We start from the raw sequence: 20,379 nt of genomic DNA, 5'->3' as shown, positions 1-20,379 counted from the left end.
TTGAATGGAATGCATAGCTGTACAGACAGAATGGCAAACAGATAGAGAGACAGTGAGGCCTTGGTATGCAGAGCTCTAAACCTGCTCATTTTCAGCTCAGAACATCTCCACATGTGTAACATATCCTTGATTTGCTGTTGTACAAGCATAGACAAACATTTCTCTTCAGGAGATAGGAAGTGTCCACCAAAAATGAGGTGCTGGCCCCTCAGAAGTAAATAAAAGGAGAAAGTTTTAGAGGTCTCCTGAAGCAGTACACATCACCTTAGAGATTGTTAACTTAGAAGAGCAGCAAAATTCACAGCTCTCAAGAAACATTCTCTATCCAATCTCCAGAAAAACAGCGACTAAGAAGTGTGACGGTTCCACCTCTTATTAGACCTGTTGAAGCAAATGGAGGGTGGAGGGAAGGTGACAAGAACAGATGAGGCGTTGCTTCCTTTTGGCTCCACAGAACTGGCCCTGAAAGAGCAGCTTTGTTAGCTCTCCAGCTTGCTATGGCCTAGGGAAAGGCTGGGTCACACAGCCCCAGCGCAAAAGCCACTGGCCTGTGCTGGAAAGGATCTCTCTGTTTCAGTAGGATAGATACAGGCCCACGTTTAGACAGTGAAATGCAAGAGCAGTTACCAGCTACCCCCGACCCCTTCAACAACTTCCTCCAATATGAACAGAAGGACATTCTGGTCCCCTTTATATACATACATGAACAGCTGAGATGGTCTGACACACTTACAGGTTAAAACATGTATATCTATAAAACATTACATCAAAGTAGAAAAGTTTTACAACACATGATACAGGTTCTTCTAACTTCTAAAAAAAACATTTACTGAGATAACCATATTACAAGGAGTCATCACTAACATACCATATAATACTATTTCTTTCTCTTTTACATGATCATTACTTTTATAGTACTTTAAAAAAAAATCACTTTTAAACAAGTATACAATGTTCACTTTAAAATTAACTGGTTAATAAAATTTTGTGCAAAACAAGCCAGCCTCTATAATTAAGTGACTTTATTTATTCATTTATTTTTATACAAAACAAACAAACAAACAAACAAACAAACAGAAACCCAAACCAAAAAGATAGTTCTTTCAGAAATGTGTCTCCTTTTCTGTAATGGTTGAGATGGTGCCGTCTCCTTTCAGTTTGGCATCGCAGTCATTTATCGCAGCAATGTAGGCTCCTCCTCCAAGCTTCCCTCTCATTTTCAGGTCTGAGCTCGGTGTGATCAACTTCCTGAATCTCTAGAGAATTCAAGAAAATAGAAATCGTTATCTGTTTCTTGGTCACAGACATGTTTCTTAAACTGCTTTACTACAAAATCTTTTTCCGTTGCATGCCTGTCTCTCATCTTCCTGTTGCAGGTACATCCACAGTGCCACATCCCACACCACTCTTTACAAATCACACCCAACCAAAGGCTAGAGAACGAAGGGGAAAAGAAAGCCATAGTGAATTTCCCTGCTGATTGAGTAATATTTGTTCCCATGGAGCACCACAGAAACCACAGTAAATATCTGGTTGGAAGAGTCCTCAAAGATCATCCAGTCCAACCCTCAAATCCAGCACTGAAGGGTCAACACTAAACCATGGCCCTATGCACCAGGTCCACACTCTGCTTGAACACCCCCAGGGATGATGACACCACTGCTGCCCTGGGCAGACCATTCCAATGTTTGAGAACCCTTTCAGTAAAGAAATATTTCCTAATATCCAGCCTGAACCCAAATGATGCAGCTTGTAACCATTTCTTCTGGTCCTGTCACGTCATCAAGAAGAGACTGCTCCCTCCTTGCTCCAACCTTCTTTCAGGTAGCTGTAGAGAGTGAATAGGTCTCCCCTCAGCCTCCTCCAGACTGAACAACCCCAGCTCCCTTAGATGTTCCTTGTAGGCCATGTGCTCCAAGCCCTTCACCAGCCTCAGTGCCCTTCTCTAGACATTCTCCAGCACCTCAATGTCCTTCCTGTAGTGAGGTGCCCAGAACTGAATGCAACGTTTTACTTCCATGGTAGAGTCAAAGGATATACATTGACAAAAAATTAAGAGACTATAATAAAGAATAAAAGAAAAATATGTGTTCAGCTGAGAGCGTTCTCTTTTACAGCAATTACATCATTAGCAACATTGCTGCTTACAGCATGGGGAGCAGAGATGTTGCAGGAATTTGGCTTCCTGGGAGGCTCTCAAATGTAATTGAAAAACACCTTTCATTGCTCCTGTATGGAACCTGCCTGCACTGGTTCAGACTAAAGGCAAGGCAAAACAAAATTCTAGAAACAAAGTGTCTTTACTGGAACACACAGGGGAAAGTTGGTACATGAAGGAAATATTTCATCTCTGTGCAAAACTTCCTTTTCTGACATGCCAAGAAAATGATATTATGGCAAATTCACTTTTTTGTTTACATATATCCACAGTAAAGACTTCCTAGGTAGTCTTCAGGCTGTACTTGTTTCAACAGGGGCAGTTCAACATGGACTGCCAGCAGTCAGCACAGTAAATTACCCAGAAAAGTTGTGAAGGTTCCAAGCCTGGAAGCACTCAAAGCCACATTGGATGGAGCATTTAGCAAGCTGGTCTAGCAGGAGGTGTTCCTGCCCATGGCAGGAGGTGGAAACAAAATGATCTTGAAGGTCCCTTCCAACCAAACTGATTCCATTTCTCACTTAGAGAACTGTAATCAGGAAAACCATCCAGAAGACATCTGTGTGCTTGCTACTCAACTCCTGAAGGAACATCCTGACAGCACAAACATTATCAAAACCATGGAAAAAAGGCAGATGACCTGAATGAATGGCTGGTACAAACCCTCTTGGGGGGTTTAGTGAATGTTGTAGTCATTTTAAGCTACAAACTGAGCAGGAATAGAGCACTGTAAAGCTGTAGTATTGATTAGTTTACCACAGGCTAAGGCCAGTGAAGGCAAAACCACCACAAAATTCAGAAGAAAATAAAGAAAAGTCAGATGCTTCTTTCCACCAGTAACTGAGGCGAAACTCAAGCTCCTGCTGGAGCAGGTACATGGCCTTGCCCTTTTGGTTACACTGTGCTTAGTCTCACGCAGGTGAGGATTCACATTCTTTTCCCACTTATTTTTTCAGTATCATTAATCTGAAAATACATCTTACCTCTATGAAAGTACCTTCTTCCTTCCACAGCTTTATGCAGATCCACAAAGGGATACAGATCATGGAAGACAGTGCCATCATCCACCCTATGCCATAGCCCCAGTCAGGGTATATATATACATTGTTGTATTTTAGAGGTTTGTATTTCACCAGGAAAAAAATGAAAATTCCCTGAAACGAGCAGAGAAACATATTAGTGGTATTTGAAGACATCATGGCCTGACTGACTGTTTAGGCAAGGCCATTCTGCCTAAAGATGAAAGACAGAGAAAAGCATAACCAGCAGTATCTTCTTTTATGTAGAGCTTAAATAAAACACCTCAGTAGCTTCCACAGAAATGAACAGCCTTTCAAGTTTAAATCCTGTTTACCACTGGATGACAATAAAACCTGCACTTGGATGGCAAACAGTACCTGGGCAGAAAAGATGAAGTTTAACTACCATGAACCAGCTGTGATCAAGCAGCACAAGCTGCGTTCTCTCCTCCCTGACCTGATGAAAACAGAAAGCAAACATTTTCAAAGTTGCCTTAATCCACTGTCTCTATCTTCACTTCTGCAGGCCAATGCTTACATCCTCATGCTTGACTATACCCATCTGAATTTGATGGGTTTCTAATCAAGCAATTTGTGAAATGTAGAAAAGCTACTATATACTTTTCTCCAAAGTGATGAAAAGAGTGTTCAAGGGCAAATTATATTAAATAATTCATTTCAGAATTGCTGAAAACAAGCCAAAGTTTGCAAAGAAACTAGCACAGTGCAAGGGAACCTGGATCTCCAGGTGCCCTTGCATCTGTGGTTTTGCAGTTGGTATCATTTATGTACTGGAGAGCTGGAAGGTTTCAGTGTCTAATCCTCAGGCACTTGTGGAGCAAATTTATAGGCAATGTGGTCATGTTCCTTTAGTAATGACCCTGTTACACAGCCTCAGCAGATTGCCAGAGTTGGCACCAGTCCTGCTAGCTTCTGGCAAAGGAAATCCCTTCCCCTTCTTCATGCATATGAGATGTGCTTTGGACCTCCTCTACAGCTTTTAATAGAAGGAAAAATGTCCTGTCCTGTCTTCTTTGAAAGAGGCCTGCTCACCCAAAGAGGAGACTGGGACAGCAAGGAAGTTATGCTGGAGTCATGCTAAATAGACACCAGATATACCTTGCAGTTAAAAAAAAAAAAAAAAAAAGCCTTCATCATATGAGCAAGCGTTCATTGAGGGCCCTGAGTTAATTTTTTCCTTATTATTGTACAGACGAAGATTCACAATTCACAGAAAATTGAACACTTTCTGCAGCTCCTACACAGTGTTTGTTAATTCAAACATATGCTAGAAATCAACAGGCATTTTCTCAACTGCTGTGAACTATTAGCAGAGACAGAATTCTGCAAACATGCACAGAAGAAGATGTCTAAACCAAGTTTATCTGGATGTTCTGTACTTACTGCGCAAATACCTGGAGTTAAGACCATCCAGCACCATTTAATCAGCGACAGAGGTTTGTACCCAATCATATCTTCAATGTTATCATAAAAGCGATTGCTGCCTGCCCCAAAGAAACCAAAGGAGAAGCAGATGTAGAATGCACATATCAGAGGGGGTACAGGTCAGCATTTACAGCACTACAGGGAAAACCACCAGCTCTGACAGAGCTGCGCTGTCTCTGCTCTCATCTGCTCCATACTGATGGCTGCATCTGTATCTGACCAACATGAGGGGAGAGAGAGAGTGGGTGAGCTGTCAGAGACATGGCTGCTGGTCACTAACAGTCTCAGCAAACATGTACATGACAAGCTGGTGTGTGAGGCCCCACATAGCTGGGAACAGGTCTAGTCTGAATTCATGTGCTGTTCTATGAAGCAAAATATTGAATCCTTTGTGTGCAAAAAGGGCTTGAGGGTGGAACCATGCACACCCCTAGCACTGTGGTGGTTTCCCTTGACTTTGCTGACAGAAACAGCAGTTAGAAACACTACTGTGTCCCTTCTGTGGCAGGGACTCCAACTCTCTGAATTTATCTCTCAGTGTCAGAAATGGAAGGGAACCTGCCCAGCATCAATGCTCTGTGAGAGAAAAAAATCTGAATGCCACCCCCCTAAGGCAGCTAAGGACATAATTGGTGAAGGAAGGTGGAGGTCAGTTCTGACAGGGACCAAAATAAAATAAAATAAAAAATTGAATTCAATTAAATTTTAAAAATAAAATAAAATATAAAATAAAGTATAAAATAAAGTATCAAATCAAATCTATGCTACTATGTATTGTTATTTAGAGAGGGGAGAAAAAAAGGCATTTCTGACTTTTGGTAGGGCATGGGAATGTGTAGGGCTGCACTCCACAAGGTTACAAGGCTTTCACATTGTTTTCTTGCAAAGAGCAAACTTCCATAAAAGCTGAAACCCAGCAATTTTCAGCAACTCACCATAAACCCACCCTATGCAGACACATTCAAATATGGCAACAAAGAGAAGGCACATGCCACTGGCTGCGTAGGAGTCAAACAACTGGAAGACATACATCCCACCCTGAAAGAGAAGAACAGGAAAAGGGAAAGAAATACTGTGTTGGAACCAGGAGAAGTATTTCATAGCAAAGGTGGCTTTAATGGCAGAATCAATCTGTTGGTTCCCTGGCAGTCTTCCTACTTAAGCTGGTTTCTTCTTGAACAAAGATTATTCTTTTCTCAGTGATTTCTTACTGTGAAAGAATTTTTTCTATCAAAGCACATAAGATTTTTCCCTCTGCCAGTCTAATATTGTGCATTTGCTTTAAGGTAGTAAATCCTGGAGTGGAGTGAACTACATTTGACTTGTTTCCAAAATGCTTGCCCACTCCTATATTTTCAACTTCCGGCAAAATCTGTAGTTACTATAATCGCTCTCCAGATGGCTTCAAAACAGCAGCCTCTGCACTCCCAGAAATCTTCCACCTTCAGTGGTATCCCAATACAAATCAGTAGGAAAAATGAAAATGTGCTTTCAACTAATTGTCACATCTATCAAAGACAAATGTTTTTCTTCATTTTTTTTCAGTTGTTTGCAGCAGTCAGAACTGTTCAGAGAACTGCTTGGCTTTCTAGAGCCTTTGGCTTGAGGCAAGATCAGAAGAAAACCACTGAAGTCAAATTAATAACATTATGGACAACCTGAATAATATCATTCTATTAATAATATTACACAATTTTCTGTGCAATGTGCTTCATCTTTATGTTCAATACTGAGATGATAATATGGAGTAGATTCGTAGAAGATCGTTTCAGTAGACTGCAGAAAGCTACATGAAGGAAATAGGGGCTAAAGAGCATCTCTTCAGTGGATATATAATGCTATTTGGGTAGGAGTTATGATCCATTCCACCTCAGACAATTTTCTACAAATAGGAGAGAATCCTAAATATATGAAGAAAACTAAATCACAACCTATGTCTGGGATTTCCACCTTTTTTTCCTCTGCATTAACTGAATGAAGGTGAGTTAAGATGAACTCTGTAAACTTGAAATAATTTCTAAACTTTACAGAACATAGGAATGTTCTAAAGTTATTGTCTATAAACCAGCATTGATGTCCAAGCAGGCATTTGACAAAACTAGTGCTGTAGAGTTAGGAAATGACCATATATTTGATTGAGAAAGCTTCTGGTGAAGTAAAATAACCAAAGGTAAAATAGCCAAAGCCTGACCTCCTACCTCATGCAACTGTAGTTTATCCCATCCTTAATGTTGCAGTGATCCAGTCCTAACCTGTCTTTATGCCTTATTCTGTGACCCAGGAACATCAGAGTTAATGAAGCTTGATCTGGACTTAAATCTTATGGATGACTTTGAGTTTTCATCATTCATGCACTCATTAGGCTACAGATTTCTTATGAATTCTCTGGTTTTTAATGAAGACTGAACTCATGCTTTATTCTTTGGAACAATAAGGAATTCCAGAACTGCTCTACCTGTCTGCCAGCTTACATGAATTCTGAACATGAATGAAAAATTATTTATTTTTGAAACGTCCAATAAAGTGACTGAAATCTGCCATAACTTAAAATGAAGAAGGAATACACCACCAGAGAGCTAATTGCACGTAGCCAGTGACTATATGTGACTTGTTTCCAGAGCAAGTCAACTACAGGTACTAGATGAAATTGCTACCAAGAGCTCTCTGTGTAACTTCACTAAGGATCTCATCCCAGCCACTGTCTCTTAACACCAACAGTCATCATTTCTTCTTTGTCCAGTCACTTGTACCTGTTCATTTCTTTTGACTATAATTAAAAATTATGGTGTGAGAAAATAAGAAATCTTGTGGTGAATCTTTGATTCCTTCACTGAAATTCATGAAACTTCTGCTCAAATGCATTTACTTCTTACAGGCTCATATATCTTTTCAGAGCAAGTTTTCTGATCAGTCTGGCACAAACTGCAACTGAAAAAAAATAATCATAAAAGCTTTATTTTGTCCTAGTCTCCACTTTCCACCCTATCTTTAGTTATTCTTTCCTGGAAACTGTATCTAAATCTTAAATAATCTGATGAGTTTAGTTGTTCTGTTTGTTGTAAAAGCTTGCACACTGAGGTTGACAGATAAACATGCTTACAACTGCCTGACACCATTTTTGGATGAAATTTGCTCATTTTCAGTAACAAGCAACTTGAAAAGAACGTAGTCTAAGGACTAAGGAGCTCTGTTAAGGGAATTTAAATGACCCTAGATGAGTTCATGGAGCCCTGGGAGGCTATTTTCCTGGGAAACCCTCCGAAGACTGCTGCACAACAGAGCCACGTTGTGGCCCTTCATGCCCAGTACATCCAGGCTTGCCTGGACAGTCCTCAGACACTTGAATTCTAATAGCTCCTCGGACGTGAGTTTTCTTTTCCTTGGTCCCTGCTACAGGGAGGCTTTAGCGGCCCAGCAAACAGAAGAGTATGGGCAGAGGAGGGTGTGGAGTCCACCCCTCTTCTTCCTGTCTTGAGAGGGTAGAATGCTGTTAAGAGTTCACCCTATAAAGCCAGCACTAAACTCCTACACCAAGTTCCAAAGGATGCCAGAAGCCCTTTCCAACCTGGGTATCAAACACAGTAGTGACAGACGTGTCATATCATGAGCTGATGGGATGGACTGGCATCCTCAGTAATTTTGGGTTGTAACATCCCAAAGAAAATATCCTGATTTGTTCAGAAAAAAATAACATTTCTTTAGTTTTTGACTCTTACTGAAGGAATTTCTGCCCAGAGATTGGCTGCATTGATTGACCCAGCCTGGTAATGTAAAAATCAAAGATGTTTTAGTTTTCTATTTTCACTTTACTTCACCTTCTTTGTTGATCTATGCATCTAAAATATCGTTGTTTTCTGACTGCTCTGCCCAGAGTAAGCAAGCAGAAGCCATGGTCAGCATATCTGCTTGGCTGGTGCAAAGCAGAAGGAATTTCCTTAGCTACAAAACTTTGATTAAAATATTTCCTGAGCTCAGCTGAAAAAACTGAGGATACATTCCACATTTCAAACACTGCACAGTAGGTTGCAAGAGTCTCTCAAGTACTTTGTAGTTGTATTCCTGACTGTGAAGGCTGCCAGTGTCAAATGTTCTTGCATTTTATGACACAATTATAAACCTGTAGTAGTTCTGCAGTAGTACAACAAAGCACATCTTACCTCAGTTAACATTATTAGGCCAATGAAGTACGACACAATGGAAAGGCCAAGAATCAGCAGCTCTCTTCGGTAGCCCCTTCGGAAAATCTTTGGGTACATATCTACAACAGCTGTCACAATGCTTTCAACACACACAAACTAGAACAAAAGATAGTAAAGTACAAATGAAGTATGTGCCTCAGCTGCTGTTAAGATTTGGATTTGCTACTAAATGTTTCAAATATTCTTCTGTGTTCTCATCAGAGATTGAATGAAGCTTGAGAATGCTCTGTAAGCAGAAGCTCAAATTGAGCTTCAGAATTAAAAAGTCCACTACCAAATTCACATAGTTGAATCCACTAATATTATCTCAGAGTGCATTTGCTCAGCAGCAGAAGGAACACATAAGAATTAGATCTTTCAAATGTGGCTTGAATGGGACTTAAATAAGCTACAAATTACTTGTAGGACTGCAGCAGGATTTCACTCTAAGCATCCTGCACTTTTGTCACTCAGAGGAATGTTCTACAGTGCTCTGCACCTTCAAGCACTGCTAAATGAACTACAGGGGTTTTAGAGAAGTTCTCTCCATTTTGCAAAAGAGAGAAGTTCCACAAAGCTATTAAGTGTCCAAGCCTGGTTCATCTGAAAAATGAGTGAAGGTATATTCTTACTAACTTTTAAAATAAGCAGAAAGAAAGAGGCTCAAGCTTCTGACACAGGGCTCTGGAGCAATGTTTCTAAAATAGGCACCAAAAATAATCACAGGATGGTTTGGGTTGGAAGGGACCTTAAAGATCATCTAGCTCCAACCCCCCTACCATGGGCAGGGACACCTTCCACTAGACCATGCTGCTCAAAGCCCCATCCAGCCTGGTCTTGAACACTTCCAGAGAGGAGGCATCCATGACTGCCCCAAAGCAGAAAATAATAAAGCCTACTTCACCAGAACAGTAAAGAGTGAATTCAGGAAATGCTCTTTAAAAAAAAAAAAAAAAAAACACTTTTAAAAATGAAATGAGGGATGAAAAAAAAAAAGGCAGTTCATTTCAGTGATTGGAAATGTCATGCTAAATTAAGCACTGAAGAACTCAATGTTGCAGTACACAGTCATGAACTTTCTGAACAGAATCACGCCAAGGGCATGACAGCTACTTTACACCTTTCATCAAGCAGCTTCCACAATTTATTTGGTTACATAGAAAGAATAACTTCTATGATGTCACTTTGCTGCAGAATATGACTATGCATTTCTTGTTATAGAACCCTGAAGTATAAATACACTATAGGAACTTTCATTACCACTATCTGATATTCAGCTTAACATTCATTGCAAAGTGCTTCAAACAAATGAGAAAAGACATAGTGGTGAATTTTTATCACCCATATTTAAGTTCAGACTGATTTCTGTGTTAATAATGAAAGCCAACGTCAGGATGAATCATTCTTCACACTAAATCATAAAGGAATCTTCAGCATCTTGTAAATAAGATGTAAAATAAGGAATGTGAATCAATGGTTTTAAGCAAGGAATTAAGTTAAGGTTCATTCTTCTATCAGGTTAGATACTGTTTACACCAAGGACACTGATACACACATGCTAGTGAATCTGACAAGATATCTAAAGAGCATTTGTTTCATACCTGACTATCTAATCCAAGGAATATGAGCATCATGAAGAACAGAGTTGCCCACAGAGGAGAAAGAGGCATCATGGTAACAGCTTTAGGATAAGCAATAAATGCAAGTCCTGGGCCTGAAAAAGAAGACAAGAGAGGATACAGTTTGTACATAGGTCTGGCTGAGATGGAGTTAACCTTCTTCATAACAGCCTGTACAGTGCTGAGGTCTGTGCAGAGAGCAGCACTGCTCACACCAGCATTGTGCTCCTGCTGAACAGTGCTTGCACTGCATCACTTACTAAACTGTCTCAAGATGAATCCACCAGTTTTCTCCCTTTCCTCCCCCCATCCCACTGAGATGCTTGAGTGCATGAACAGCAGTGTGGATGCTCAGCTGCTGGTGAGGCTCAACCCACCACAACTTATTGCAGGTAAGAGGAGTTAAATTCAACACTGAAAACCTTGGCAAACTCTATGTGTCCAATAGTCTAAGCACTTGTTGATGAGGCTGAACAGTAATGAAGACTTGCTTGGCACATTAACACTGCCTACAGCCTGTCCAAAGGTGAGAGTCAAGGCTTCTGTTAACACATCACCATATTTTATGTTCTCCTCCTTTGTATGGATGTACAGTAAGACTTGCATACCTGAACAAATAATGTTGTCCTCTGATTGCCTTAAATACCTTCTGAACAGATTCTAGTATCCGTTGCTTTTTCCCCCCTGTATCTGACATTTTGTGCAGGAACACAGTCAGTGGTAAGATCTGCAGTTTGGAAGGCATACATGGTGGAAACCGAATGTCTACTGGTTTGTTCAAAACTTTTTCTACATTTTTGAGTGCTGCTGGTGGTACATAACATCAATCCACTGCCTGCTTATTTACAGAAATCTTTGAAGAAGAAGGTTTTTGAAAAAGCATTGGAAACTTTTCAGATCTGCTAAACACCATTTCACCCAGCTCATATTTTCCTGCTCCAATTTCCTTGTGCCCATTATTCAGCTGCTGCAAACTCTCATGCTATAGCAGTTTCTATTGGCATTAGCCAGCTTTTAAAGCATGGATGAAAGGCAGAATTACAATGCTGATGGAGTACCCCTGTGCTCCTGCTGCAATAACTTCAGTGAAGACCTGTCAGCACACTGCGTTTTCATCTAATGCAGTATTTACAAGCTCCTACAATTTCCAGAGTTGCTGTAGTTTCTCAGTCTTTTTCTATATAGTTTCTGTAATAGTATAAGCCAATTGTCTTGGGGGTTTTAGGAAAAGAAAAATATTTTCTGTAACAGTATCTGTAAAGCCCTTCTTGCTTTGCAGTTTTCCTGTTGCCCTTGACTAACTTCATAACTTCATGAGAGTCTTTTCTCCGTCTCAAAAAAAGTTTCTTCCAGGGCAGCACTCCAGTTCTTCTTGTTGAGTTTTCAGTGATGCTTAAAGAAGTTTTATCCACAAAGGTGTTGAAGAGTAATTAACTGTCATCAGATGCCTATCTCCAAGTGGTAGCAATGAACATTAGATGGTTAATTTCTCTCAGAGCTGGGCCTTTGAGCCTTTCTGGACTCAAAACAAGAACTTTTATACTTAATCAACCACAGTGGCTCATGTATGTTCCTGAGGGAAAAAAAACCTTACTGACATTAGGAATTATATTAGCTGACTATTAGAAATCTATGGTTTGACTGTGTACATTAAGTAAGACTTCAGAGGACTTTCAAAGATTTGTCCTAAACTGTTGGTCCCTCATTAGTTTAATAGTTAAATCTTCTTCCTATTCTTTTCCCCAGAAGGAATAAGTATTTGTGTGGATTTTGGGTTGTGTCCATACAAAGAAAACTGAACTGAGGATATAACACTCAAGGGACATAACTGAGGAAAAGATCTCTGCTAAATAATCTTATGGATGCTCAGCTGAACTAAGTTTGTGTTACAATACCTCTTTAGGTTTCTGAGTTTGGAGCTATGCACAGTAACATCAGCATTTTCCACATGTAACTGTGCACGAGTCAGGTAACAGATATTTTGTAAAGCTAACTGCAAAACAATCATTATCCATAAGACATGCCACAGACTAAGCATTCTGTCAGCAACCTCTGGGCATTTTTTATTAACTTAGAACTTGGAACTTACCTGATTCTGCAACTTCTGCAATGGGCACGCCTTGCTCATAAGCCATAAATCCAAGAACTGAAAAGATAGCAAAACCAGCAACAAAGCTTGTGCCACTGTTCAAGCAGCAGAGCATGACGCAGTCTCTGAAAATATAAATAAAAAACACTGCAGTTGATCTCCAGAGCCTGGATTTCCTTCACATACTGAGCCATGGGACCCCAAGCTTCAGGAATAGACATTAAGTTGCTCATTAAGGGTAAGCTCCCAACTGATAGTGTCTGAAAGAGATCAGTCAGGTATAAGCACTTGAAGGAAGGATTTCATCACTATAGCCTTGCTTGCATTTTAACCGGTTGAAGTGCAAGCCTCTTGCTTACAGGTTTCCAATAAGAAGTTTAATAACATGTAAAAACACTGCTAGAATGGTGTTCAGAACAATTTTTTCTGCAGCAGTTGCAATAATGTGTGCCAGAGTATATGAACTCCTTTGCACCAGGGGAGATATATGTTGGACATTAGAAGAAACATCTTCCCTGAAAGGGTTCTCAAACACTAAAACAGGCTGCCCAGGCTGGTGCTTGAATCCCCACCCCTGAAGAGGTTTAAATGAGGCAGAGATGTGGTGCTGAGGGGCATGGTTTAGCCCCAGGCTTGGTAAAGTTAAAGAATGGTTGGATTTGATGACCTTAAGGGGCTTTTCCAACTGAAATGAAACTGCAATCCTATAAACTGTAATAAAATGATTGTTTCCTGGGAAAAAATCCTGTGGTCAGATCTTAGCTAATTCTATTCCATTTACACTGTGTTGACAATATATATCTGTATGAAATACAACTCCAGGTTAGTTAATAAACTTTCTTTAACAAGCCATGGGAATGAAGAGCTCCATATACTCTCTAAGAACTGTGTCTGTATGTAAAAAAAGTGCCTAACAAGTAGGGAAAGATAGTACCTGGACACCAGTCCCTTAGACCGATGCAATTTACACATCAACCAACGACAATTACTAAGTCAAGGCAAAGAAATATTTTGTTTCCCAGATTGGAAATGTCACAATAGTAAATCGCTTGGGGGTGGGGGGAAGAAAGGGAAAATTCTTTTGAGGAAGGCATGATCTTTCTCAGAGCTCAGTGAAATATTGTTGTTCTTCCTGCTTCAGACAGCACTTCAGGCTGGACAGATGATGAGGTAGCAATGATTTATCACAACAGTCAGTCTTCTAGGGCTGTTTGCTAGGAGAGGGAGCTATGTACTTCAAGTAATAGTCTAACCTAGACGCCTGAAAGCAAATATGGATTCTAAACCACTGAAACACAAGGAAAGCTGGTAGCTCCTTCAAGCCTATACCTTTCTCTGATTTATTCCCATCCTACTATGGCTCTAAAGCAAATTTTTGTGGAAGTTATTTATAAGAAGAAATTAAATCTAACAGGTTCTGGATCTGGATCCACATCTTCAGTAATGATTTCTGTCTTTGCCATGGATGTGTAGGGCCTTTTTGAGAATTAGAGACAAGTCATACTTTTGAGGTCCTGCCATGCCTTCCAGCAAAACTTTGGTGGTAATGTCCCTGTCCTGTTGCTAGTTTCACTTGGTGTTTTCATCCTGGAACTTTACCTCACCATTTTCACTTGAAAGTGAGCAGTTTTAGCATCTCACTGCTTCTGATTGGCTTTCTGGACTGCAAGAGCTGTTAGTGTGCACTTGCAGCCCAGAAAGCCAACCAGAGCCTGGGCTACATCAAGAGAAGTGTGGCCAGCAGGTCAAGGGAAGCGATTCTCCCCCTCTACTCCACTCTGGTGAGACCCCACCTGGAGTATTATGTCCAGTTCTGGAGCCCCTATTACAAGAGGGATCTGGACGTGCTGGAAGGTGTCCAGAGAAGGGCCATGAGGATGAGCAGATGGCTGGAGCTGCTCTCCTATAAGGACAGACTGAAAGAGTTGGGGCTGTTCAGTCTGGAGAGGAGAAGGCTCTGAGGTGACCTTCTTGTGGCTTTCCAGTACCTGAAAGGGGCTACAAGAAAGCTGGGGAGGGACTTTTTAGGATCTCAGGTAGTGACAGGACTGGGGGGAATGGAACAAAGTTGGAAGTGGGGAGATTCAGGCTGGACGTAAGGAAGTTCTTTACCATGAGAGTGGTGAGAGCCTGGAATGGGTTGTCCAGGGAGGTGGTTGAGGTCCCATCCCTGGAGGTGTTTAAGGCCAGGCTGGATGAGGCTCTGGCCAGCCTGCTCTAGTGTGAGGTGTCCCTGCCCATGGCAGGGGGGTTGGAACTGGCTGATCCTTGTGGTCCCTTCCAACTCTGACTGATTCTATGATTCACTAATGAGCCCTGCACTTCTGTCCAGAGCTCTTCCTGTTTCTGACTATGCCTCAGCTTAGCATCAGGCACTTTCATTCTAAGTGACAGGAAGAAGGTGTACATGTCAGCACTGCAAAGTGAGTGATTAGCTGAACTATGGCCACTGGGCCATGGGAAACTTTGGCTCTCTCTCATCACCTATCTACAGTTAATTTTAACCATTGCTTCAAGAATATTTTTATGTTTTCATAGTAAAAAAAAAACAATCTATATGGCACTTCATCTATAAATACCCATTTGCCCAGAGATGGAAAAGAATTAAAACTCCCATTTGTAGATCAAGGCTTAGATGTAGAGAAGTCCACTGATGTTCATACTTCTTTCATGCATCAACACTGTTAGTGCACTAGCAGAGGAAAATTGGTCCTTTAAAAACCTTGCTGAAAATTCTGACAATGGTCATATGAAGTTGGTTCTTGTAGTTGTGCACAGCCAGGCTGGTCATACACTTTGGATGTTTTAAAGCCAAAGAGCAATCTCTAGGAAAGGAAGTAGGAGCATATTGTTCTTTGTGCTTTGCAGAGAAATAAAGAAAAAGATCATCTTCCTAGAACTTACCAGCACTGAAGTAGCTCTGGAGAGATTCTCACTCTGGTGTATCTCACCTAAAATAGTAGTGACTCCAGTGCTGAGAAATTAAAACTAAGTGGGATGAAACTCTGTCAATAAGAGATGGCAGGAAGATGTATTTTTTCAGTCCCTTGCAATTCAGTGGGATGGATCTGGCTGCTCACCAGCTGTATGATGCCTCCGTTTGGAACAGTCTGTTTTCTGCAGATAAGATTTGTTGTAGATAATTCCCAGGCTTCAAATGCAGTCCAGACAACAAGATTTTTTTTTTTTTTTCTAGTGAACAATGTGGCACAGGACACTTGAGCGCTGCTGGTTCCTAACCATGTGGAAAAGGGCTGAGATGGAGACACAATGTTTCCTGTACAGCTTCAGAGCCATGGCAGCTCCTGTTGCTTCCTCTTGAAAGATTTTGGGGCAAGATCCAAGTGGTTTAAGCTGGACAACCCTATATAACCTGACCATCTATGAGAGAACAAGATCACAGACATTTCTCCACTCACAGGGAAGATCCACGAATCCTGCCCATGGCAGGGCAGTTGGAACTAGATGATCTTTAAGGTCCCTTCATCTAAACCATTGTGTGCTTCTATGACTGCATGGTGCTATGGTACACAATAGTTACAGGGCAGGTGTGTGCTTTCTCCAAGGAAACAGGCAAAAGTGAACCCAAGGGGATTTTCATCATCTCCTGTTAGTGAGGCACCTATTCTTTTGACATAACACAACCACAGCTTCATCATGTTCTTCCTCATTTAGACAGTCACAGGCTGAACACTTGGTTCTCTGGGGACCTAGCAACGTTTCTTGACTTCAGTATCCATCTGTCCTTTATCTTTGCAAGAACTCTACTTAATCTCTCAACTCCTCCTGCCCCCTTTTTTTTTTCCTTAGATAGTTCTGTCTTTTATTTTTTTCTGTTACAGGAAGGAAGACCGAGAGGGAAATCTGGATCCATTGACTGTGAAACCAATTCATTTTAGAACACGAATGCCCAAGAACCAGTGGAAGCACCAGTGGAAGGATAACACGAAGTTTGTCTTATTTTCCGACCATTTTTATAAGCATCCTTGGTGGGAAGGCATCAGAGCCTGGCTGAAGCCCAAACTGATTTCACATAGAAAGAAAAGTTCAAATTTTGAACTCACATGAATGAAAACTCACATTCTTCTAAATTAATCTCTTGCCAATCAGCTGAATAATTCAAGATGTGCATCCTTTATCCTCTCCCTGCCTGACTGGCAGAATGCTGCTGAAAATTGATTCTACCTTTCTTAAGGAGGAAGCTCAGAGAGAAGAGTACACAGATCCTTTTGCACCCCTTCAATTGCTTCCTTGCCTTTATGGATCCACTCAAGTCTGATTCCCATTCCTCTCTTCCTTTAGACTAGAAGCTTGATAAAGGACAGATCTTCATTTCTTCCAAGTTTGGACCATTTGTTGATGGTGCGAGAAATCTCTCCTTTATCTCCTGCACCACAGCAGCAGCATGGCAGCTGGACCCCAATTTGTACATGGGGGTCACACAAAAAATGGTGCTGCTGAGCTGCAGTCCAGTGCCAAGGGGTGCAGAACTAAACGGCACTTGCTGGGAACCGCACAGTCTCCAGCAGGCGGCTGGATCAGTTCTGCAAGTACTGCACGTGAAGCAGCAACAAGAACTTTTTCCTCTCCTGTCTTCTGAGGTTGTCTGAAGTTAATCCATCCCTTAGAAGGTCTGGATGGATTAAGAATTCTTAACTTGGCAAAAATTAGAGGACTCATTGGTGCACCAAATCTTTTACTTATCTAGGGAAGACCATTGCCTGCTGATGAAACTGCCATTACTTTCATCTTTTTGTTAGAGTCATTTTTGACATAAACTGCAGCAAATTCAGGGAGGTTCTGTATTAAGATATTACAGAGAAAGATACAGATGATAAAAATTAGTTCCCTGTTGAAAGATGTGAAGTGATTTGCTTGCAATTCCTTTCCAATGTTAATGAATTAGATCATGCTGCCAACAAGAAAAACCCACGTGCAGTTTAGATTTTTCCATTCCCTACTAAAGCACCTCATGTCATCGTTTTCCACTGCAACTTTCCCTTAGAAAAAAGAAATTTAGTAAAACCAAGTGCAAAAAATATAGAAATAGGTGTTACAATTAGACACCACACTGCAAGGGGCAAGCCCACAGCTTGATTTTAGTTTGTTTAAGTACTAGGTAGAATACAAATTTCATTCCCACTGCACAGCTGTTGCTCTGTCAACAGCCCTGTTTAACTCAGCTGCTTTCTGCAGTTAACTTCTGCTCTGCTCTTTTCTGCAGATTTCTTAAGAATCAGGCTTAAGGACACAAAAATTCTGCCCTATTCAGGAAATTTGTGAAAATATTTTGTTAGAGGAGTTGAGAAGCTCGATTTTGGTGAACTATATTTTTTGAAAAAAATAAAAGCATCTTGCTCTGGAGCTTTAAAATAACTGCTGATGTTTTTTACAAGCCATGCTGCTAGGGTCAGAGGAAAAGGATAATTACATAAGCTCTCTGATCACACATCAAAACTCCTTTTAGTGATGAGTTACAAAAACATAGTAAGAATAATTACTATAATCCTTGAGGCAGTGGCACAATAGTTTCTAGATGGGATGCAACTGGAAATAAATAAAAATAAAATTAAATGAGAGAAAAGAAGTAGTGCCTTTGTTAAAGCATCACTTAAGCTAATTAGGGAAAACTTCCATTGCCCACTGCTCTGCCATTAGCCTCTGTTGAAGCATCTCTATTGTTAGTCTGAAAACAATGTCAATCAGCAGTGAAGATTGTAGGGGATTCACACTACTTTATGCAAAAAAACGTTTGGATTTGCAAGCTTAGATGGCAAAGTACTGGATCGCTACATTCAGCATGGTGGGCGTTTTAAGAGACCTCTGGAAACTGTCTAGTCCAATCTCCTGCTAAAGCAGGGTCACCCAGAGCAGGATGCACAGGATCACAATGTCCAGCTGAGTTTGGAATCTCTCAGAGAAGGAGACTCCACAGCCTCTCTGGGCAGCCTGCACCATGGCTTCAGCACCCCCACAGCAAAGAAGTATTTTTCTCTTGTTTGGATTGAACCTCTCCCGGGTTCTAGGTGGTACTTGTTGCCCCTTGTCCTATCCCTAGGCACCACTGAAAAGAGTCTGCTCCCATCCTCTTGCCCCCCACCCGTTAGCTCTTGCTGAGCATCGGCCAGATTCCCTCTGAGGCTGCTACTCTGCAGGCTAAAGAGCCCCAGGTCTCTCAGCCTTTCATCCTGGGTAGCTTTGCAGACGTTCAGCTGGTGGATACATTCAGGTCTCTGGGGTTTCTAACATCTTAGTTTCCTCTCCATCTGGAGGGTCCTAGTGTTTGTTGTTTCTCCAGCAGAAGAGCAAATTGTTGCTAAGACATTGAACAACTGTGGCATTTCCTAAAACTGCCTTCTGAACTCTACAATTGAAACTATAATTTCACATTTAAATACACTTTGGGGTTGGTGGAGGGGGAGTGTATTATTATTTGGCTTTTAGACTTTACTCTTTCCTTTATTAGAGACTGAAATTTGCAAATTTGCATTCTCTCTCAGGAGATCACTATGGAGTCAGTACAATCAAACTGTCATTTATTGTCTTGTGTTAAAGGCTGCTAAGTAGTAGGAAAACTAATTTACTCACTACTGATGCCAGAAGAAAAAAACATTAACATTCCTGCCCATGGCAGTAAAGTGGAATGAGGATTTTGTATGAGTCATGTCCTTTTGACATCGATTCAGGAAAGACTAAAACCTACTGAAGTCATTAGCAATTTCTTTACTGATTTCTATAAAGATAAGTAATGAAATTCTGTCCATCTCTAGCGTGTTCTAGCTAGGAGCTAAATTGGGAGGAAAAGTGACATTCAGAGCATAAATCAAAGTCAAGTGAGATGTAATAACAATTTTCTGGTAGGATTAAAACTTTTTTTTAACAGAGATACTTTATAAAATCCAATCCTGCAGTGAATGAAATTCTGTACCTTATAAATACAAGTGTGTATGCCCATGTATACTCAGTGGCTTGTGGTTGTGCAAGGGTCAGATATGATCAAAAGGGATGAAAACACTAACTTTTGCCAAAGAGTTCCTCTGAAACAATTTTAAGAAACTTTCTAGATCTCTGTTTTGGAAAAATATGTGTGTGTGCTCATGATTATTCATGCAAACAGCTAACAGGAAAGGGAAGTAGCTCTGAGAGAAGCTGAGTATGTAATCATTTCCATCACTGAATGGATAGGTGAGGTGTGGAAGATATTACCTGTAGCAGTTATTATTGTAGTTGTTGTAACTTCCCAGAGCTGTCAAGCACCCCAAACAGATCGCATAAGAGAAAAATATTTGTGTGCCAGCATCCACCCACACCTGCAGACCAGAAGGAAAAACAAAAACAACAACAACAAAGTGGTTAAAAACAGTCAAGAAGAATCCACCTTTATGGATATACTGCTTATAGATTTGCAGAGGCAGCTGTACAGGGTGATAGTGTCTGGCAAACCTTCTCTAAGTCACAACCTTAAGACAAATTATACTGTGAGTTAAATTCCCCTCTTCTTCCCAGTGGTATAAACAAGGAGTCACTCAGCTGAGTCTTTACAGGTTCAACTTAATCTGCGTAGAAAGAGAGACAGAATTTTTGGAGAAGAGCCTCACCCAGTATAAATTCTTTCATGTCTTTATTAATGCTATGAGGTGTTAGCAATTGTCCCCTAATAGAATCATCTGCATTTATCTCATTCTCACCTTGTAATTATTTATTAAAATTTAAAAACGTAGTGTGGAAAAATATTCTAAAGCCAAAATATTTCATTCACAGATACTATATAAATTAAGCTGGGGAAATAGATGAGATGACTTACCCAGGAAAGGGCTTTTTTAGCAATACTCACTGGCCCAAATTAGATACCAGGACATGGTTGTTCTGG

At 40.7% G+C, this 20,379-nt stretch overlaps 1 protein-coding gene across 1 annotated transcript in view; it reads right to left on the bottom strand.

Annotated features, from left to right (window-relative positions):
- Positions 1-1,103: 1,103 nt before the first annotated feature.
- The window catches only part of SLC6A11 (solute carrier family 6 member 11), a 95,466-nt gene continuing 76,190 nt past the window's right edge, over positions 1,104-20,379 (bottom strand). The window contains exons 7-14 of the mRNA XM_054387166.1: positions 19,716-19,819; positions 12,510-12,634; positions 10,403-10,515; positions 8,781-8,918; positions 5,559-5,661; positions 4,582-4,682; positions 3,142-3,312; positions 1,104-1,256 (exon numbers count right to left, since the gene is read on the bottom strand). Of these exons, the coding sequence (XP_054243141.1) occupies positions 1,104-1,256; positions 3,142-3,312; positions 4,582-4,682; positions 5,559-5,661; positions 8,781-8,918; positions 10,403-10,515; positions 12,510-12,634; positions 19,716-19,819 (1,008 nt within the window). The remainder of the gene's footprint in view (positions 1,257-3,141; positions 3,313-4,581; positions 4,683-5,558; positions 5,662-8,780; positions 8,919-10,402; positions 10,516-12,509; positions 12,635-19,715; positions 19,820-20,379) is intronic.

The sequence above is a fragment of the Indicator indicator genome, chromosome 15, assembly GCF_027791375.1.
Source record: "Indicator indicator isolate 239-I01 chromosome 15, UM_Iind_1.1, whole genome shotgun sequence".
Taxonomy (NCBI): domain Eukaryota; kingdom Metazoa; phylum Chordata; class Aves; order Piciformes; family Indicatoridae; genus Indicator; species Indicator indicator.
The sequence above is the reverse complement of the archived record's forward strand: the minus strand, read 5'-3'. Positions and strand labels throughout refer to the sequence as shown.